Source organism: Cydia pomonella, chromosome 5, assembly GCF_033807575.1.
Source record: "Cydia pomonella isolate Wapato2018A chromosome 5, ilCydPomo1, whole genome shotgun sequence".
Lineage (NCBI taxonomy): Eukaryota > Metazoa > Arthropoda > Insecta > Lepidoptera > Tortricidae > Cydia > Cydia pomonella.
In genome coordinates, this window is record NC_084707.1 from 12,874,472 (window position 1) to 12,898,316 (window position 23,845).

Sequence of the window (23,845 nt, forward strand, 5' to 3'; positions counted from 1 at the left end):
CCCCGCATTTGCATAGTGTACAGTAGACAGGAGGGAAAAGGCAAGAGGCCAAACTTAGCTATAAGTAGGCGCAACACAGCCCGCAGCCGCTCAGCGAGCCCGGCTACAGACCGTAGCTGCCATTAATCACCTTGTCTGTCTAATACGTTTTCATTCGCAAGCCGTGCGCCGTCTTCTATTTACATAATTATTTTCTAGCAGACATGAGGCCTTTTGCCGATAAGTTCTTTATTGCTTAACTACTGAGCCTCTTGAAGCGTAACTAAGTTTAAATAATATTAACTTAACTGTTTACGCCTTTTAGCCGCACCCTGCTCACAGTTAATACTAACAGTTCGCAGAAGTTTAATATTTATCGAGTTAGTTTACTAATATAAACTTATACGGTATGATTATTTTAGACAGGAGGCTTGTGTATTCGCACAAGATTAATATAGGGTTTCATTTGTTTTAATTAAGATACGGTAAGAACATTTATGATATATGGTATTTAAGTAAAATACACTCAAGTCAAGTGCAAAGAAAATGCTTCACTTTGTATGGATATTGTCGTTCACAGCGATCAGTAAACATTTTTTTTGTGTAGTTCAGAACCACATCGATGCTGAACTGTATCATTCGAGGCACCCACTTAGTCTGAGGTCAATGGGATTGATTTGATCCCTGTCACATGAGACTTGCGAGATTTTCCAAATCGGGCCCTCAGGAAATAATCTGAGAAAAGGAGGCATCAATATTGTTGGCAGTTAAAGATGTGGCAAACGAAGTTGTTAGTGTATCAGTAGTTTTTAAAATTACCCGCATCAAGGAGAAAATAAGTAGTAGGTATTTAAAATATCATTTTTAAAACAAATTAAACTGGATGCTTAGCCAAGCCAACGTGCCAATCGTTAACGCTCTGTAGCGTAGTCATCTCTCTCTCTCTCTCTCTCTCTCTCTCTCTCTCTCTCTCTCTCTCTCTATCACTCTTCCATATTAGTGCGACAGTGATAGTTGCGTGTCGTTCGCTACGGAGCGTAAACGATTGGCACGTTGGCTAAGCACCCTGATATTAATATTAAGGAATCAATCATACGATACTTAATCATATGAAAAATAATTGATTATTAAGTTTTCCATAGGTACTTTAACAAATAGACAAAACAATTTGCGTAATCGGTGGCGTTGAAAATGGGTATAATTATTTTATCAGTATTATTCATTTTGGTACTTGTGGGTATCTTGCTACTTTCTTTATTTACAAGCTTTGCTACCTCCTTGAAATGATAGTCCGACGTACTAAAACACAGAATAGGTATTTATTTTACTAAACCAAATTAACATAAATAACACAACGTAAAAGCTCTGGTTTTCTAGGATAGCAATGCCTTCATATAGCGGCCGTCTCCATACAAAATACTAGTCGTCCATATTTATCCGTATTATTGAGTATGGAAACGGCCGCTATATGACGCACCGCTTTCCTTGGAGAACAGAGCTTGATTACAGATATATTCATTTTATAAGTAATGAAATGAAACGAAATGTATTTATTTGTCAGATTATGGTACATTGATTTGATCTTAAATTAGAATTATTGCAAGTGCTTTCATATTCTACCGTGAATACAACTATTTACGGTGTACAAATATTTTTACTTATATCTAGTTCTTACATCTCACCTGACATCGAATTCAAATAAAGAATAATAACTAACCTGCCAATATAAATCTATCAAAAGCTATACATCCTCAGCACAAACCATTGGCAATCATAGAACCCAATTCCCACAATCTTGACTAAAACGACTTCCTTAAAGTAAAACTCGTCTGGTTACAGCCTCAGTGGCTAACGTTCTGCCGCGTTCTTCCAGCGTTCACTGAGGCCTCTCGGATACGTTTGCATATGTTCTATTTAACACGGATGCTCGCTGCCCACTCAGTTTGCTCATTTAGAAACAATCAGGAAAAAACGGATGAGAATAGGCGGGGGAACAGGGTGTTGTGCGCAAAAGCACTCAAAATGATGATGATGTTTTTTTTTTCAGCTGGAGCGGATCTGGTCATCACAAACACATACCAGGCGTCAATAGGCGGATTCGTGGAGCATTTGGGCGTTAACGAGGAACAGGCGTACGCGCTGATAGAGCGCGCCGTTGAGCTCGCTAAACGTGCCCGCACACTCTACCTCGAGGAATTCCAAAACTTCTTACAAAATGGTAAGAATAATACTCTGGCCATCCAAGAGGCACATGAAGCTAATGCTTACAAGTTTTATCACCATAAACTCGTGCCAGGCGTTGATAGGCGGGTTCGCAAATCACTTGGGCGTGGACGTGGACTATGAATGCGCCGTAGAGCTCGCTAACGTGCCACACTCTGCCTCCAGGAATTACAAAATTTCTTGCAAAATGGTAAAAACAATACTGTGGTCATCTAAGTTAAAACGTAGTGATTATATGCTCTTTGATCTAAGTCAGCATATCTTGTATTCTTAAACACGTACCATGTTGTCCGGTCATCGTATTCGGTTAGGTTTCTTTTATTAATCCCTATCAGTGTGCACACATGATGGCATCTGCTGCACCATAGCGTAAATGAAACCTAGTGTCTTGCGACGCTTACTAAAAAGGCGCATTATGAGAACTTAAAGTATTAAGCCAGATACATTCAAAGAATTTCATTTCCGTACCATATCGTACCTTGACACAGTGACAATCAATATGAAAGTCGCTAGGGACCTCAACTATTGTCACTGTGACAAGGTACGAAATGGTACTGCAATTAAATTCCTTGGCCGTACCTATACATATTTATAGGAGCAACAAGGAAAAGAACCATCGTAAAAATGGTATCCACGAATGAAAGAGAAAATGTTTAAACTTGAAAAATAAAGTATAAACAAAGTAACAGCGAACAATTTGTGAATGTTTTAAGAGATGTTATTACCTACGAAGGAAAATACGGGGGTAGAAATGATTTATCATTGCCGACATTCCCGTGTCTGTCACAAAAACATGGCAATTTAATTGCAAGAGTTTTACTCAAAACAAAGGTTTTATGAGACAAACTTCCATAAAGGACGGATGCAAGCATGCCTTAATTACAGTTTGCAGAGGGTCATGGGATTAGGGTAGTGCCAAGTTTTCCTGTATTCTGAACGCTTTCAAACTTTCACCTTGGATGTCCAGTAATTATTATGACAGCGGGATCCTTAACTCATATGCGCAATCGGATATCACACATACTGGTCGTATCAGATAGATGTTCGCCTGAGTTCGGCCCGACATCGGAATAACAGCTCTTTGCGATGAAATAGAGCGAGCTGTTGACACTTATTGCGCTTTGTTAATGCTATGTCATGCCGTTAATGAGTACTTGTTGATTTAGATCACGTGCCGCTGGTAGTGGGGTCCGTCGGTCCTTACGGGGCCCATTTACACGATGGCTCCGAGTACGACGGCAGCTATGCGGATACAACATCAGTGGAGGTAAAAATAACCTAGCCCCGATATTGCTGGGATATCAGGTCAACTATTAATAAAAGACGAACTTCACCGCAACAGTAGGTAGCTCATTAGTGCATCGCCATTTTCAGCTTCTACTGCGTCATAGAATGCTTTTAGGGCGGCAAAATCAGGAAAAGCTTTCGAATAACTTAAATGTTAAATGTGAAGCACGCCGACTAAGTTGTAAACTCTTAATGAGTATTTTTATTGTAGTAGTTAAGTTACGAAGTAAAATTTCAGGATTCAACACGAATAATCATATTTATGTTATGAACAAGGTTCGAGCCTGTGTATTGGAGCGAGGCGCATTGTGAGAAATATAAAAACAATATCTTATTTTAAAAATTAGAATGCCCCTCAGTTTGAGTTATACAAGTATACAGTAAGAGTTATACAAGTATAGTGGGTATACAGTACTAAAGCCACGAGAGAAATTCCATGGTTCTGTAGATGGAGGCATAGATATGATATACATCTGTATGGAGCATATTCGTAACATCATTTTCAAAACTACTTTTTATTTCATACACATTCAGAATAATCCGGGACAAGCCTGAATTTTATTGTCAACAAAAGGAGATTCTTGAGATTGTTCCTACTGAACCCCCAAGCCATGAATGCATAGCCTAATAAAGGTTGAAAGCGTCAGCTAAATCGTAAAGAGAGCCGTAAAGTAAAGCAAATTAAAATTTACATCGGCAATATGAAAAAGTCCCTCACCATTTCTCTCTTTTTTGAACCGGTCCGGCATTTGACTGGCGCGGACAGTTAATTAACGATAGGTACCGAGATAGACGGATGAACATCAGTAACAAACATGATGTAGCGAAAATATTTACAACATTAATTTATTTTTATGTCGCATTAAAGTTTCAGGCATGTTTCATTTATGTACTACCATACCAACCAGTCACCAACCATAACCAGGTACAAACGAAATGAAATTGATAGCATTTTTGGACTGATTGGACACAGTTTATTACTCTCCTATATGCAATTCCTATAGGAAACGCCAGTTTTTTTATGCATCTACTTTATATGTTATTTTAACTTACGCGTGATGTCGGAAAATGGTGTACCTATGCTAAAATAATATATATGCCTTCTGAAGGCGTAGTGCTATTGCGTGAAGTGCTACACGTTACATTTTCTAAATTTAATGAGCTTTTCTCTCTACTCCAGCCTAATGACAATAGTACATGAATAAGTATGTACCTATTTGTATTTAACAGACAATGCGGGAATGGCACCGACCACGCATTCAGGCGCTTGTGGACGCAGGAGTCGATCTGCTTGCGCTTGAGACCATCCCGTGCCAAGAGGAGGCTGAGATGCTTTGCGAGCTGCTCCGCGAATACCCCCACATGAAAGCTTGGCTGGCCTTCAGTTGCAAGGTACCTTTTGTTTGCAAGTTACATGTTTGACATGAATAAAACTGTGTTAGAATGGTAAATATTTACCCCCTTATTCATAAACGTGTACTAAAGTTACGATGCCGCTAATAATCGTTTGTCGTAACGGGCTAATAATCGTTTGTCGTACGTCGGAAAGGGACAAATGATTATTAGCGGCATCGTAACTTTAGTACACGTTTATGAATAAGGGGGTTAGATAAATAGATAGACGTAATTTTGTAGAGGGCGGTAGTTAACGGACGAAGGTAGGTACAGGTGAATTTAAGTGCACTAGCTACAACACACCATTAAAGTTGGATAACTATGTAGTTAGTGATATTGTGTTTTTTTTTTATAATCAGTTCCTTAGACATATATTGTTTTGTTTGCCTTGTCTGTATTGTAGATAAAATCCTAAACTATGCTCCCGAATAGGTAATTGTGCTTAAAATTTTTTTTACAGTACATATGGGGCTACTTTATAGCACTAGTGCGAGAAGTAGCATATTACGTTACTGTGTCGAACATTTAAAGGGCCATATGTACTGTAAAACGTTGTACGATACATGTGCGAATAGGTAATTCGCAACTCGTGTCGATTTAAAACACTCCCTTCGGTCGTGTTTTAATTTATCGCCACTCGTTTCGAATTTCCTATTTTTCGCACTTGTATCGTAATGTACTATTTTATTATTTTCCTACTCCTCTACTGTTATCTGTCATTTATGCATTCATTAACACGAATATAAGAACATACATAAAAGGTTTCAAGAAAAGTCTATATTGTCTATTCCTCATAAAAGCTCTTGTGCTTTTAATCGCTATAACGTTACTGCGATTAATGGCTACCAACCTAACAAAACCAAAACGAATACAGTTTTAAACTAAGTGCATTGCTGCCAACTTACAAAATATTCATTTGGTTGCATAGTAAAAATAATTACTTCATAAGTCAGAAACACGCATGTGACACCCGTAATATAGCAACACCCATAGACTACGAAGACCGCTTAGCGTTACTTGTTAGTCTCCGTAGGCTATGGTGGCCAAAATTGAGAAAAACTGTCCAAAAATTTAATTTAGCAAGTAGCAAGTACCAGGTCCTCATGAGTTACGAGGTGTCGCCGACCGGCCGGCCGCGGCCCGGGGCGGGCTGGGCTCGTAACAAGGTATGCTCGCGCGTCTTGGCTATATACTTTTCCTTTGTTTACCTAAATTAAGATTTATTTTTGTTGACTCGTAGGAAAAATATTGTATGCAGAGTTGTATAAGTAGGTCAAAAAAGGCGAGTGGCGTGAGTTACAATGTGAGCCGGAGCCGAAGGCGTAGGCGAACATTGTAAAGGAATACGCCACTAGTGCGAGAAGTAGCATATTACGTTACTGTGTCGAACATTTAAAGGGCCATATGTACTGTAAAACGTTGTACGATACATGTGCGAATAGGTAATTCGCAACTCGTGTCGATTTAAAACACTCCCTTCGGTCGTGTTTTAATTTATCGCCACTCGTTTCGAATTTCCTATTTTTCGCACTTGTATCGTAATGTACTATTTTATTATTTTCCTACTCCTCTACTGTTATCTGTCATTTATGCATTCATTAACACGAATATAAGAACATACATAAAAGGTTTCAAGAAAAGTCTATATTGTCTATTCCTCATAAAAGTTCTTGTGCTTTTAATCGCTATAACGTTACTGCGATTAATGGCTACCAACCTAACAAAACCAAAACGAATACAGTTTTAAACTAAGTGCATTGCTGCCAACTTACAAAATATTCATTTGGTTGCATAGTAAAAATAATTACTTCATAAGTCAGAAACACGCATGTGACACCCGTAATATAGCAACACCCATAGACTACGAAGACCGCTTAGCGTTACTTGTTAGTCTCCGTAGGCTACGGTGGCCAAAATTGAGAAAAACTGTCCAAAAATTTAATTTAGCAAGTAGCAAGTACCAGGTCCTCATGAGTTACGAGGTGTCGCCGACCGGCCGGCCGCGGCCCGGGGCGGGCTGGGCTCGTAACAAGGTATGCTCGCGCGTCTTGGCTATATACTTTTCCTTTGTTTACCTAAATTAAGATTTATTTTTGTTGACTCGTAGGAAAAATATTGTATGCAGAGTTGTATAAGTAGGTCAAAAAATGCTCGTGGCGTATTCCTTTACAATGTTCGCCTACGCCTTCGGCTCCGGCTCACATTGTAACTCACGCCACTCGCCTTTTTTGACCCTTCTTATACAACTGTTGCATAAAATACTATAAAAATATCACATCACAAGCTCACTTAAGTGTTACAACATGATAGTAATGATGGTCTACTTTAAATCGGCATACCTTTATATCAAAATACCACAATATTCATATTCATATTCCTTTATTGATAAAATTACAAATTTTACATGTCAAAAGGTAATACAATATATAATTAGGTCGATGTCAATTTAAGTACAATTAAGATAATAAATAATAATAATCAAATTCAATTACAGTAAAATAAACAATACTACTAATTTTAAATTCTGAATAATGGAGCAGATTTAGTAACAAAGTATCTAGACACATTTTAAGGTACATGCTTTCTTACTGATCAAGCTTTAGTATATTTATCTTTCAGTTAAATCCAGTTCACGATTTATCCGTTTGTCATTTCAACCATTCGGCAATAGTACATTACGATACAAGTGCGAAAAATAGGAAATTCGAAACGAGTGGCGATAAATTAAAACACGACCGAAGGGAGTGTTTTAAATCGACACGAGTTGCGAATTACCTATTCGCACATGTATCGTACCACGTTTTACAGTACATATGGCCCTTTAAATGTTCGACACAGTAACGTAATATGCTACTTCTCGCACTAGTGCTATAAAGTAGCCCCATATGTACTGTAAATTATTTTTAAGTGCAGCTTTTCACGATTATTTTGGGAAGGCACGAATTAAACCTCGGTTTATTGTACCTACCTTTTAAATAAATTCTTATTCGGATGAATTTTATCTCTTAAACCACTTGTATTTATTATTCTTGTATTTCGTTTAAAAATTGCTGTTAATGTCATCAAATTAAATTTGATGTTAAGCACGCTTCATTTGACATGGAACAAATGTTATTATGTCAAATAAAATAAAGCTAAAGCTGTATGCAACCACAGCACAAAATAAACCTAGTTTAACTATAGGATAAACTGAAATGGCTTAAGTTATAATAGCGAGATAAAGTACGTTCTTATGAAGAGACTTTAACATAATAAACGTTAGTTAGCAGGTTGTAACCATACTTACATAATTACTAAAGATATCGATTTTAACGAACTGTTAATTAACAAGCCTCATGGCTGAAAACTTAACCAGATGAACCGACGGTTCTGTGTTCAAATCCCGGTAACGGCATTTATTTGTGTGATGAGCACGGATGTTTTTTCCTGATTCTTTGGTGTTTTCTATGTATTTAAGTATTTATATATTATGAATGTATTACATATATCGTTGTCTGAGTATCCACAACACAAAGCTTCTTAAGCTTACTGTGGGGCTTAGTCAATTTGTGTAAAATGTCCTATAATATGAATTCATTTAATATCACTTGATAATAGTTAGCTTTTGCTGACTGTACATGATGCTTACTAATAGTTGCTAATAGCCTGGTGGCCTAGCGGTAAGAGTGTGCGACTTGCAATCCGGAGGTCACAGGTTCAAACCCCGGCTCGTACCAATGAGTTTTTCGGAACTTATGTACGAAATATCATTTTATATTTACCAGTCGCTTTTCGGTGAAGGAAAACATCGTGAGGAAACCGGACTAATCCCAACCAGGCCTAGTTTACCCTCTGGGTTGGAAGGTCAGATGGCAGTCGCTTTCGTAAAAACTAGTGCCTACGCCAAATCTTGGGATTAGTTGTCAAGCGGACCCCAGGCTCCGATGAGCCGTGGCAATATGCCGGGACAACGCGAGGAAGAAGGAAGTTGCTAATAGCCCTCGTTCAAGGCAGACTACTGTGACGGATGTGTAACTAAGGAACCCTACACTGAGCATGGCCATGCTCTTGGCCGGTTTTGAAATCTTTTCTAAGAACATTTTATGCCCTATGAGGCGCAAGCAATGCTAGTTATGATTTTTTTTAATTTGCCAAAAAAAAAGAGTTAAAAAAATCAGCATTTCCAGTTTGTACGGCCACAACTTTGCATCAATATTTGGCATTTGACTCGAGAAAGTTGTCAACCTGCTTTATTTGAAACGCTATCGCAGCGTTGGCCTAGTTTAAATCTTGCTCGCTTCGGTTGTTGTTTTGTAACAGATTTCAAGACAAGCTATTAAAACGGCAGACAATTGGAAATTCTGCAAAACAATTGGAATTATTTTATTCCAAATTATACCTAAATAAATAAGTCATCCTTTAGCAGTACCTACGCTATTAACCATCAATCCCTATGTTTCCTCCTTAGATTGATATCTTAAATACTTAATTAGACCTTTCAAAACAATTTTCTTCCAGATGGTGCAATGAATTACATGAACTAGGTATAAATTTAGTACTTAGGGGAGAATGGGTCAATGGTAACAGTGGATCTTTTGCAATAACTTTACTAATATTACTAGTACTAATTCTTATATTATTGTAAATATGATTTTAATGTATGAAAAATAATTTGCGATTTATTACCTTATTTTAAACATAAACCAATCAAATACATAAATGAATGTTTTTTTTTTACAACTACTTTTACAAAACTCAGGCATGAAGAATAAAATTTTTCTTTCAGGAAAAAACATGATACTAGAAGAATATAAATCTCCACGGAAAGAGCGAAATCCCTGTTCTTCAAGTTGTAGCCAGTATGCAAAAAATAAGAAAAAAAAACATTGCACACTATGAAAAATTATGATCAATATATTGCACATATTATATCATGAAACTTAATCTATTTTAATGGATGAATGCTCAATCAATGCACAGCTCTTATCGTTTCGTTTAATCGGACGGTGATCCACTGTTTCCTACACATGGGTAATCATTCATCACTTTTATTAAAATTTGAGCAGCTTTTTTCTTAATAAGGTTTAAGAGTTAGATTGAAACTCTAGGCTTAGATATGAAAACGACACAATTTGAAGGTTGAACGGCGCAATTACCTCTTACAAAAAAAGTGATCATAGTGAGTATACTGTCCAAAAATTTAATTTAGCAAGTAGCAAGTACCAGGTCCTCATGAGTTACGAGGTGTCGCCGACCGGCCGGCCGCGGCCCGGGGCGGGCTGGGCTCGTAACAAGGTATGCTCGCGCGTCTTGGCTATATACTTTTCCTTTGTTTACCTAAATTAAGATTTATTTTTGTTGACTCGTAGGAAAAATATTGTATGCAGAGTTGTATAAGTAGGTCAAAAAAGGCGAGTGGCGTGAGTTACAATGTGAGCCGGAGCCGAAGGCGTAGGCGAACATTGTAAAGGAATACGCCACTAGTGCGAGAAGTAGCATATTACGTTACTGTGTCGAACATTTAAAGGGCCATATGTACTGTAAAACGTTGTACGATACATGTGCGAATAGGTAATTCGCAACTCGTGTCGATTTAAAACACTCCCTTCGGTCGTGTTTTAATTTATCGCCACTCGTTTCGAATTTCCTATTTTTCGCACTTGTATCGTAATGTACTATTTTATTATTTTCCTACTCCTCTACTGTTATCTGTCATTTATGCATTCATTAACACGAATATAAGAACATACATAAAAGGTTTCAAGAAAAGTCTATATTGTCTATTCCTCATAAAAGTTCTTGTGCTTTTAATCGCTATAACGTTACTGCGATTAATGGCTACCAACCTAACAAAACCAAAACGAATACAGTTTTAAACTAAGTGCATTGCTGCCAACTTACAAAATATTCATTTGGTTGCATAGTAAAAATAATTACTTCATAAGTCAGAAACCCGCATGTGACACCCGTAATATAGCAACACCCATAGACTACGAAGACCGCTTAGCGTTACTTGTTAGTCTCCGTAGGCTACGGTGGCCAAAATTGAGAAAAACTGTCCAAAAATTTAATTTAGCAAGTAGCAAGTACCAGGTCCTCATGAGTTACGAGGTGTCGCCGACCGGCCGGCCGCGGCCCGGGGCGGGCTGGGCTCGTAACAAGGTATGCTCGCGCGTCTTGGCTATATACTTTTCCTTTGTTTACCTAAATTAAGATTTATTTTTGTTGACTCGTAGGAAAAATATTGTATGCAGAGTTGTATAAGTAGGTCAAAAAATGCTCGTGGCGTATTCCTTTACAATGTTCGCCTACGCCTTCGGCTCCGGCTCACATTGTAACTCACGCCACTCGCCTTTTTTGACCCTTCTTATACAACTGTTGCATAAAATACTATAAAAATATCACATCACAAGCTCACTTAAGTGTTACAACATGATAGTAATGATGGTCTACTTTAAATCGGCATACCTTTATATCAAAATACCACAATATTCATATTCATATTCCTTTATTGATAAAATTACAAATTTTACATGTCAAAAGGTAATACAATATATAATTAGGTCGATGTCAATTTAAGTACAATTAAGATAATAAATAATAATAATCAAATTCAATTACAGTAAAATAAACAATACTACTAATTTTAAATTCTGAATAATGGAGCAGATTTAGTAACAAAGTATCTAGACACATTTTAAGGTACATGCTTTCTTACTGATCAAGCTTTAGTATATTTATCTTTCAGTTAAATCCAGTTCACGATTTATCCGTTTGTCATTTCAACCATTCGGCAATAGTACATTACGATACAAGTGCGAAAAATAGGAAATTCGAAACGAGTGGCGATAAATTAAAACACGACCGAAGGGAGTGTTTTAAATCGACACGAGTTGCGAATTACCTATTCGCACATGTATCGTACCACGTTTTACAGTACATATGGCCCTTTAAATGTTCGACACAGTAACGTAATATGCTACTTCTCGCACTAGTGCTATAAAGTAGCCCCATATGTACTGTAAATTATTTTTAAGTGCAGCTTTTCACGATTATTTTGGGAAGGCACGAATTAAACCTCGGTTTATTGTACCTACCTTTTAAATAAATTCTTATTCGGATGAATTTTATCTCTTAAACCACTTGTATTTATTATTCTTGTATTTCGTTTAAAAATTGCTGTTAATGTCATCAAATTAAATTTGATGTTAAGCACGCTTCATTTGACATGGAACAAATGTTATTATGTCAAATAAAATAAAGCTAAAGCTGTATGCAACCACAGCACAAAATAAACCTAGTTTAACTATAGGATAAACTGAAATGGCTTAAGTTATAATAGCGAGATAAAGTACGTTCTTATGAAGAGACTTTAACATAATAAACGTTAGTTAGCAGGTTGTAACCATACTTACATAATTACTAAAGATATCGATTTTAACGAACTGTTAATTAACAAGCCTCATGGCTGAAAACTTAACCAGATGAACCGACGGTTCTGTGTTCAAATCCCGGTAACGGCATTTATTTGTGTGATGAGCACGGATGTTTTTTCCTGATTCTTTGGTGTTTTCTATGTATTTAAGTATTTATATATTATGAATGTATTACATATATCGTTGTCTGAGTATCCACAACACAAAGCTTCTTAAGCTTACTGTGGGGCTTAGTCAATTTGTGTAAAATGTCCTATAATATGAATTCATTTAATATCACTTGATAATAGTTAGCTTTTGCTGACTGTACATGATGCTTACTAATAGTTGCTAATAGCCTGGTGGCCTAGCGGTAAGAGTGTGCGACTTGCAATCCGGAGGTCACAGGTTCAAACCCCGGCTCGTACCAATGAGTTTTTCGGAACTTATGTACGAAATATCATTTTATATTTACCAGTCGCTTTTCGGTGAAGGAAAACATCGTGAGGAAACCGGACTAATCCCAACCAGGCCTAGTTTACCCTCTGGGTTGGAAGGTCAGATGGCAGTCGCTTTCGTAAAAACTAGTGCCTACGCCAAATCTTGGGATTAGTTGTCAAGCGGACCCCAGGCTCCGATGAGCCGTGGCAATATGCCGGGACAACGCGAGGAAGAAGGAAGTTGCTAATAGCCCTCGTTCAAGGCAGACTACTGTGACGGATGTGTAACTAAGGAACCCTACACTGAGCATGGCCATGCTCTTGGCCGGTTTTGAAATCTTTTCTAAGAACATTTTATGCCCTATGAGGCGCAAGCAATGCTAGTTATGATTTTTTTTAATTTGCCAAAAAAAAAGAGTTAAAAAAATCAGCATTTCCAGTTTGTACGGCCACAACTTTGCATCAATATTTGGCATTTGACTCGAGAAAGTTGTCAACCTGCTTTATTTGAAACGCTATCGCAGCGTTGGCCTAGTTTAAATCTTGCTCGCTTCGGTTGTTGTTTTGTAACAGATTTCAAGACAAGCTATTAAAACGGCAGACAATTGGAAATTCTGCAAAACAATTGGAATTATTTTATTCCAAATTATACCTAAATAAATAAGTCATCCTTTAGCAGTACCTACGCTATTAACCATCAATCCCTATGTTTCCTCCTTAGATTGATATCTTAAATACTTAATTAGACCTTTCAAAACAATTTTCTTCCAGATGGTGCAATGAATTACATGAACTAGGTATAAATTTAGTACTTAGGGGAGAATGGGTCAATGGTAACAGTGGATCTTTTGCAATAACTTTACTAATATTACTAGTACTAATTCTTATATTATTGTAAATATGATTTTAATGTATGAAAAATAATTTGCGATTTATTACCTTATTTTAAACATAAACCAATCAAATACATAAATGAATGTTTTTTTTTTACAACTACTTTTACAAAACTCAGGCATGAAGAATAAAATTTTTCTTTCAGGAAAAAACATGATACTAGAAGAATATAAATCTCCACGGAAAGAGCGAAATCCCTGTTCTTCAAGTTGTAGCCAGTATGCAAAAAATAAGAAAAAAAAACATTGCACACTATGAAAAATTATGATCAATATATTGCACATATTATATCATGAAACTTAATCTATTTTAATGGATGAATGCTCAATCAATGCACAGCTCTTATCGTTTCGTTTAATCGGACGGTGATCCACTGTTTCCTACACATGGGTAATCATTCATCACTTTTATTAAAATTTGAGCAGCTTTTTTCTTAATAAGGTTTAAGAGTTAGATTGAAACTCTAGGCTTAGATATGAAAACGACACAATTTGAAGGTTGAACGGCGCAATTACCTCTTACAAAAAAAGTGATCCTATGTGACCCACTCTCCCCTACTATATTCTTTTTAAATTACAGGACAACCAAAGCATAGCTCACGGCGAAAGTTTCCAAAAAGTGGCAAAGAAGTGTTGGGAAACAAACCCTGACCAGCTGGTGGCCGTGGGAGTGAACTGCTGCGCGCCGTCCTACGTGAAAAATCTCCTGAAAGGCTTTAACGACGACCGACTACATGCGCCAATTCCACTTATCGTTTACCCCAATTCAGGCGAAAAATACAACCCAGAAATCGGGTAAGATTTCGCAGTTTGATAAAACTAACTATTACTCTCGGTCTCAGCCATCGGCTATTTGAACTCATACGAGCAAAGTGTACGGATAGGACCTATTGTTAAGATTCCATTGACCTTTATCTTCGGTAATAAGCGTTATCTTAAGTTTTTTGGTTTTTACTAAAAGTTTTTTTGTTCCATTTCCACCACAATGTTTCAAGCGTGCCTGCAGCATACCTTATTTTATACGAATACCGTAGTCAGCTATGTAGACATAAGGGTTATTTTATAGATACCTACATTCGCTTTGTGGATAGCTTCACGCATAATTGCAAGCCATATCTGACTGTATTCGGATCCTCCAAATCTAAGAAAACTTTCGCCAAACCCTAAGCTCTTAAACTAACTATAGTCGCATACAGTATGAGAAATAATAAACGAATACTTGTGGGGGTCATGCCCTATTTCATGTGATGCAATATCTATATATATATAAATAGGTACTTTTAATAGAGACTTTAGCTTTAAAACAAAGATCCATTATAAAAGCAACTAGGTACTACTTATCAACTGAGCGAACGTCTTAGTAGAGATAGATCACGTCTCAAGCTGACTGGGAACCTATTCCATTCAAGTGCTCAACACTTACGTGTTAAGTTGGTGCCTACGTGAGTTTTTAGGGTTCTCCAGATTTACAACCTAACGCTCATGGCCGGTTAAACTAATAATATTATGCGCGGTATATAGTATCTTTAGTTTGATCCTAATGATATAATTTTTTGTTTATTTATTTAGAACACAAACAGTTATAATAAGCATATTAGATAATATTGTACACAATATCTAGAGAAAAAGATAAATAACCCATATACCCGGAGGTTAATTAGTAGGTTTGTTGTTGTTGTCCTAAAGCACCCCAGAGGTGCAAAGCTGAGGGACTTGTTGACAAAGAAGTAGGTATAAACAAAGTTAACAAAATAAGATAGGTATGAAGAAACAGCTTTGGTAGTTCCAGAATAATAACATAATAATCATCACGTACAATGAGAACGGGCCACCTTCTATAGAAATACCACACAAAGAGACCGATATTCATTATTTTATTTTATTTATTTACTAAGTATCGTTAAACCTGTAAGGTTTGTCTCGATACCCCATTCCGTAGTTCATTCATTATACCTACATTTAATATCGAAAATCAAATTGCTAAGTACCTACCAATAGTAATCATTGTCAAAACTGTAGTATTAAAATGAACTAAATATTTAAAAAGTTTGTGTATTTAATACAAAATGGTATTTAAAAGCGAGTTGATGACACAATTTTTTATTTCTACTCATAAAAAATAGGTATTTGGATATAATTACAGCCCGCACTATCCTTGCCCTTTACACATTGATACCTAGCTGTCAATGCATGCCTACTTGTCAAAAGGGCTTAAACTGCGGTATCACTTGTAAATTAGTTAACCCTTTTTGCCCGCAGCTGGATTGACCGCGACAAATGCGAAGCCGTGGAAGTGTTCATCCAAGACTGGCTGGACCTCGGCGTGCGGTACGTCGGCGGCTGCTGCCGCACGTACGCCGCCGACGTCACCCGCATCCGCAACCAGGTCGGAAAGTGGCGCGAGCGGTACCGGTTCCAGAACTTTCACCCGGAGACCGCCAGCAAACACGTCTCCTAAATACCGACATTACGCTCCTTTATGACCCTAGTCGAACAAGACAAATGACCGAATTTATGAATGTTCCGAGCCTTTGAGTTACCTAATTAGCTTTCTGGCCTATTTAAATGGCCGTAAGTTTTATAAGTGTGTAAATGTTAAGAAGTTTAAACATTTTGATCGATACTGTTCATTGTTGTAATACCGTCGTCGTTTAAATACCGTAGAATAAATGCCGGGGATACTTTGATTCGTGGAGTAAAATTGATCAACGATTTAGAAGCTTTAAAATTCCGATTCTCGAAGGTGACCTTAAAAATCTGTTGATGTAGTTGGCAACCGTGAAGGAAATACAGTGTGTATTTTTGATATACTTAACCACAAACGTTAACTAGACATAGATTTAAGTGCTATAAAACAATTCTAAAAGATTTTTAAAATCTAGTCTTAACTACCAGAGCACATTTAATTTTTGATCATTTTTCAAGCGCCAATGTATTTCGTACATCATGGTCACTTGTGACGTCGCGTCATTAAATGCGACGTCTTGAGTTAAAACAAAGTAGTAATACATTACTTGCTGAATTATTTTATATGAAAAAATAAAAGCCGTATATTTTTTTGTAAAACCTATAAAAGTGTGTTCATTACAGCCTAAACTAACTTACCTTTGATTATGCTGTCGTATCAAAAATACACACTGTATATTAAGAAAGCTCACTAACAAATTCCACATAGTTTTTAAATCGATGATCAATGTTACTCCATGAATGAAAGTAATCTACGGTATTATATATGTTCAGTCAGAAATGAGCAGCAATGTATGCAATATCAATATAAATAAACGTATTTTTCAGAAATACGAAAATCTAATTTGTGTGTATTATTTTCCTCTTTCATTTGGCGGTTATTCCTTGCGTTGCACCAGGGGGGGAAGAAGAGCTGAACTATGTTTGTACAGAGAACAACATGATACATATAATAATGATATATACGTTGTAATAATAATTATGCTCGTTGCGACTCTGTCCGAGATTTGATTTTGAGGTCAAATAAAAAAAAGCCTATCTCCGTTATATGTACTGTGGTTCGTAGCGCTACGTCGTAGCCCGTAGCATATTAAATTCCATGGTAGGCCAACGTCCATTTTGATGCAAGTGCCCACAAGATGTCATTTGGTAGGAGCCCCGAGATATCTTAACGAACCTTCAGGCGAGTTAATTTTAATTTATGAGCCTCCGCTGCATTTTACTTTTTACTGTTTTCGGTTTACGTCAACCAAGGTGACAATGGTAATCCTATTCAACCAATTAAATTAAACCAGTGTTTTCAAAGTGTAGATCGCGGCCTCCAGGGGGGTTGCGGCACTTATACAGAGGGTCGCGAAATTAAGCTTTGAGAGTAACTCATGTATGGCAGATTTGATAATCAAAATAATCATAACCTTTAAAATTTAGGGGATGTCATGTAAATGTAAGTATATATGTTAATGAAACAAATATTTTTTACATCGGTAAACTAAATTTATTTAACTGTATTCAGTGTGAAGAATGAGCTTGTTGAATTTTTACTTTATTTTGTCAAAACGGGTTAAACGGGGTTCCTGCCGCGAAAAGCAAACGATACAATAATTTTTCGAAATTCAATCTACTTATTCCTCCCATCCCATACCCATAATTAAAATGGAACTAATTTGTACTGTATATACAAAATAATTATAAAAATCGGCAATGAAATGACGGAGTTATGAAGTAACAAACATAGAAAACATACAACTGAATCCTCGTCCTTTTGTAATCTTGAAGTCGGTTAAAATATAGGTAGACTGTGAAATATAATTAACATTTCTATAAATAAAGTGGATAGACGCAGTGTACTATTATAACACCACAATTCCACCGCACGTCCTATATATATAACGTACGAAAACGTACGGTATCTTTGTAACAGCTGAAAATGACATATCAGTAGGTACATTTTTATTGGGACAAATCTCTAAACCTACAAAATGTTATCCAAATGTAGTGAACAAAAAATTGGACAGCAAAAATGCACCTATTATGTAATTACCTGTAAATATTTTTATCCTAAAATTGGTTTATCTAAGTGATAAACGACAAAATGGTGCAATCAATAATAAAGAGTTTTAGGGCATCCGATCCCTTTAGAGCGGACGTATTGGATTAGGGATGATGTAAATAAAGAAATTGAAAAGTATATGCACTAGCCTTAATGTAAAGTACTAACAAATTTTAGAGCAACTGTATTTTTAAAAAAACTAGTTTTGTGGTAAAAATAAACATGAAGTAATAACTACCTATGTACACTATGTACCTACGTAAATATTTTTACAGTACATATGGTGTACTCCCTTCGGTCGTGTTTTAATTTATCACCACTCGTTTCGAATTTCCTATTTTTCGCACTTGTATCGTTATGTACTATTATATCACTAGATCAGAAAGGTTTTCTTTATTCTCTTTATAATTAGTGCGCTATAAAGAATTTTTTATTTGCAGGAAGCCTAAGTAATTTAATTGTTGATCCGTGTTAGCTAGTAGAACGGATTTAGCGCGCTCAATCTGAAGTCAGATTTTGTATTTCAATTCAGGTATTTTCTTCTCGAATTAGCGAGTTGATTTTTTTGCTTGTCAGCAAAGGCTGATTACCTCTCGTGCCTTAAAACAAGCAATCCGCGAAACGTGTTTTTTTTTTTCAAATCATTTACGCTCGATTTAATTTGGGAGTCCTCGCTTGCGCAACTTTCAACATATCTGATACTCATGTAAGTAATAAAGATAACTCATAAAGATAGATAGATAGTTCGTACAAAACATGTACGAACATGTACAGACAAACAAAGCAAGAAAAGAGGAAATAATAAAGTGTGCATCACGAAATTGACCCAACTCAGCATAATGCCAAAGATTGCCATGTGGATTGTCAAAGAAAATTTTGTAGCCACACTAAATTTACTGCTATTTTTAGACAGATGATTAAAACTTTTAGAACGCCGTTTGACTTTGATCCTTATTCTTTCACTGATATGTGTTAAATTTGTTAAATATCAAAAAGAGGCGCCGTAAAATTTTATTAACAAAAAACGCAAAATATAATATTGCCAACGAATATAATATATTGCGGTAAAATGTGTTACAGGTACATAATGCTACTTAATGTGAACGTGCCATAACGCGATTATTTTAACACAACAGTAAACAACAAGAAATCTCCGTTCTAATTAATTTTTCATCGATTTTAATGTGCACGATAAATGAAAATGAACGTCCATCTATTAATTAGTAAGGAACCATTAAACGGAAGCTCGTTGGAGATCATCGTGGTATTCTGTGGATTTAATCAAAATTAAGTTAGGCATTTTTAAAGCCTTACTCGTTAAGCACCCAGCTAAAGACCATTTTGGCTGTTTTATTAAATTTATCCAACACCCGCTTTAATAAAAACGAAGACGGCGGGCCAGTGTTATGCAAATGTGAAATTAGCGCGGATTACAGAAACTTCGATACCAAATATACCTATTAGTATTAAACAGGCTGCTCTAATCCATTTGATTACAATATGTGGATAACATCTTTCTTTGATTGAACTTCGAGTGATATTGAACCATTTCAACGCTTCGGATGTCGGTAGTGAAATCTGATAGTACCTATCCCTTAAGGCACATGCGAGTGCTAGAACTATGGGTAATGGGTATGTATAGGTAGGTATTTATATGAAGTATAAACTTAGACGGTCGGATACCTACAATAATACCTATTTGTCATGTGAATTTCATAAATGTCTTTAGTAGAGTAGGTATATCAAAATATATTTTTGGCTGGCGGCATAACCGGCACAGGTAAGCCAGCGATCGATATGGCATTTATGGCTATTGTATGTTCTTCCTGCCTGTCGAGGTATTTGGAAGCGGGCTTCAGTATCTACCTAGGTTTAGGGTTTATTCATAAATTGGTTTTTACTCGTCTAGCTCATCCCTAGTACGATTTAATCCTGTACCAACGTTATATATCCATATCTCGAATATCTTTACGAATAGCAATTACAATTACTTCGAACTAAAGTTTTACCATAAAATTCCCTACAACTTTGGTTGTTTATTTTTACTCTATGATCAATACACACACACACACACACAGACACAGCTAGAGGTTGTTTAAGTTAACAAAGAGGCAAAAATAGGCGATCTAAGAAAACGTCGTTTTTTCGTAACTGTTCAACATAATTAAAAAAAATTGTTTAGAATATGTAAGCTTAGTCACCTGCTGATCAAATATAAAAAAACCGGCCAGGAGCATGTCGAGCCATGCTCAGTGTAGGGTTCCGTAGTTACGCGTCCGTCAAGGTAGACTTTTTGCCATTACTCAGAAACGGCTAGGCCTATCAGGTTTTCTATAGTTTTCCTTGAAAGTCTTTACTAAGTTTTGCTTCCACGATTTTTTTCATATTTTTTGGACCCATACTTCAGAAGTTAGAGGTAATAGAGGGGGGGAAATACATTTTTTTTTCTTTCAGAGCGATTATTTCTGAAAATATTACGCCCCCTACACCCACCCACAGCACAACCCCCACCCTCGAGGACTATTAGTATGTTTATCTGGAGATCTCAAGGTATAACTACCAATTTTAAAAAGTACACGAATTATTTCTCCTGATTTTATTATTTTTCTTAAATTATAACGTTTTCTATAATTTCTGTTCCTCCTATTTTTTTGCCTTTATTTTCTTTAAGTACTTAAACACTTTTACGTGCATATACATACACGTAAAAAGACGAAAGGATTTCCCTTGAAAAGACCTTGCCCTTTACTTTATGTCAACTCTCTACATTTAACAGTTAAGTGAACAGTTTCCCTTTATATTTCCCCTCCAGGTTTATAATAGCATGCAGTGACCCGTAGAGGATGAGCGTTAAAAATCCGCAGGCGTTAGTGTCAGCTGACCAGTCAACGCTGCTGTGTCCCTTGCTTTGCACTTACGTGGGGAATGGCGATGGCGTTTCGCCTCGATAGGCACCCACTGAACCGAGCCGGCCATCACCACCCGCCATAACAGTTCAGAATAGTTCCAGTTATATATTGCATGACCCTTGCGTTAGAAATTAACATAAAGAGCCTTTCATTAAGAGCGAAGTTGTTTATTGGGACGTTTATCGCGCAGCTGCGTGGCAAAATCGAAAACTTTGTTTAGTTTCGGGAAATGGGTCAATGTCGCAAAAACTACTTGCGGGTAAGATCGAATCGCAAAGCTAAAATGTAACGGGTTTAAAACCTACTCAGGTTTAGGTACTTTGACATTTGATGAGTAAGTAGATCTCCACTCACTCACCACAAAAACTTTTGCTACATAAGCATTGATCATCCGAAATTTAAAATAAATTCCAAATACCTATAAGAGTTATGTTTAAATGCGTTTTACAATTAAAATATTTTACAAAGTTAGAGAACGAACATTATAATAATAGCGCACGGAACAGGACAAGTACGCAGCGTGAAATTCAAGAGCCCTTAGAAATGGATGGGTGGCCTTATTTGATTGAGATGTTTGACACACCATTGTTAATCACATTATTATTAATACAAACTCTATTATTATTTGAGTGTGTATATATTATACACACTGAAATAATGATACTTGTAGATGTTTTCCTTGAATACGAACGAATCAGGAATGAGGATAACCGCAAGTCTTACTTGCTATACAAAATGTTAGTGATAGTGGGCCGTCGGTGCTCGTAAATCCGAACCGAAAAGATCCACATAGTCCCCAATAAAATTAACTTAAGTGTTTCCTATTAACAGTTAGAATGGTACGGTCACGTCTGAAAATATTGATATGAAAAAAGTGCCAAAAATATGTATATACGACTTTATTGCCCATATATTAAGGTAGTGTATACATATTTAAGGCACATTTTTCGTACCAATATTTTCAGACGTGACTGTACCTACTTTGACAGCAGTTAAAAAAATTGTGATTCTGTCATTTATAAAGTTCCAATAGAAATTGACAACATTTCATTTTTATAAAACCTGAAATTTTACATATGCTTTGGAAGTATTTTGCTTCCTTAACACTGCAATATATTCGTATAAATTTAATATGACTTATTATAAAATATACAAAAGAATTTAAAAAATGTGATTTTACCAATTCTACGGCACAATACGTGAAATGCCATTGCCATTCATCACGAAAAAAAATTAGGTGTCATAATATTGGATTTGACATTGTCAATTAAATACGACTTAAGTATAAGATTCATATACTAGCCGCGTCTTATCCAACCTCGACATTGGCAGAATCATCAACACCTTGATGGAGCCATAACACGAAAACTTTATTGATTGAATTTCGAAACAAAGATACATTTATTTATATAATTAAGTTACTATCTACTAATTATATATATTAGTAACTAATCGTTTTTAAAATGTTCAAAGCCTCATGGATCGATGAGATATATACTCCCCCAAAGTATACCAAATACTGTTTCTTCCCTTACCTACTGCAAAAATAGCAAAAATGATTCGTCGAAGATATAGGAACAAATATTTAATTACATTACCATTACATTCGTTAGTGTTTATCCGTCGATCCATCGTATCCGTATGAAAGCCTGGTATCGTATTCGTGTATCAGTAGGGGAAGGTGGGGAGGGTCGATCCCTAGGGGACACTTGGTAATCTTCATTTCAAGTTTAACCAGACGTCATACAGTTTTTTACGCTAGCAACACTCATTAATTCGTTCCTAACTTCACGTTCTGTCATGGCGCCGTTTGGAACAAGTCAGTGGTTTGCAAGTGGCGGATTATGAAAAATTTGCTGCGTGCTGTATTTAATTTTCGGTAAATTTTAACTGGATTTATTAAGTAAAATGTGATAGAAATGCTGTTAGTGAGTATGATAATTCTATTTGTTGTTTATTGAAGTGTTAATTAACTTTGATTTCATTGAAATACGCGAACGTAAGTTTCGATCACGCCATGTTTTATAATCTGAGTATGTATGGGGAGACTTCGACTTTTTCTTTGGGGGAGACATGATCCCGGGATCATGTCACCCCCAAAGGGCTCAAGTCTACTTAGTAATGAACAAAACGTTTCATAATGCTGTAATTTTGTATTGTTTTAGGAAATCATGCGTGGAAAATATACGACCAGAGAAGGTTAAAACAAATGACATAAACAAAGAATACTGATAGATAAGGAAAGATTACAAAATGCTGTATCAGAAGTATTAGCTGGTATTACCATTAAAGTGTTTAAGGCCAAATAGTAACTTATTTTTGATGAAGACTGATTAATATAATATAGCTAAGTATTAGCTATTGTTGTTGATTATTACTTAGATGTTTAATTTCGCAAATTAGGCATTTCTAGACTGTTAAAACTTTTGAGATTATAGTTAGCTTGTTACTTGAGTCTCCAAATGTGGTAATGATAAATAAGAGCAATTTACAGTAATCATTATGATTGTTTGGAAGTTTGTTTATAAACAATTAAACTTTTTTTAATTATTATTATACAGACAAGTGTACTTGTTAGAAGAAATTTTATGTTTGCTACTTCTTTTTGATTTTTTGATGGCGCAATAGTTATTTACGATAGAAGTGCGAAAAATAGGAAATTTTACACGAGTTAGTTTTACAGTACATATGACCCTTTAAATTTTCGACATAGTTACATAATGTGCTAATTTACGCACTATGGGGGAAAAGTAGCACCATATGTACTGTAAAATTGATTACCAGTTTGGTGTTCTTTTTTCGAAAATAT

The 23,845-nt window shown here is 36.1% G+C and overlaps 1 protein-coding gene across 2 annotated transcripts in view; it reads left to right on the forward strand.

Moving 5' to 3' along the window:
* The window catches only part of LOC133517751 (homocysteine S-methyltransferase-like), a 76,764-nt gene extending 59,843 nt beyond the window's left edge, over positions 1–16,921 (forward strand). For both annotated transcript variants that reach the window (XM_061851146.1, XM_061851145.1), the window contains exons 3-7: positions 2,027–2,197; positions 3,369–3,469; positions 4,720–4,881; positions 14,192–14,406; positions 15,871–16,921. In XM_061851146.1, the coding sequence (XP_061707130.1) occupies positions 2,027–2,197; positions 3,369–3,469; positions 4,720–4,881; positions 14,192–14,406; positions 15,871–16,069 (848 nt within the window). In that variant the 3' untranslated portion in view covers positions 16,070–16,921. The remainder of the gene's footprint in view (positions 1–2,026; positions 2,198–3,368; positions 3,470–4,719; positions 4,882–14,191; positions 14,407–15,870) is intronic.
* Positions 16,922–23,845: the final 6,924 nt, after the last annotated feature.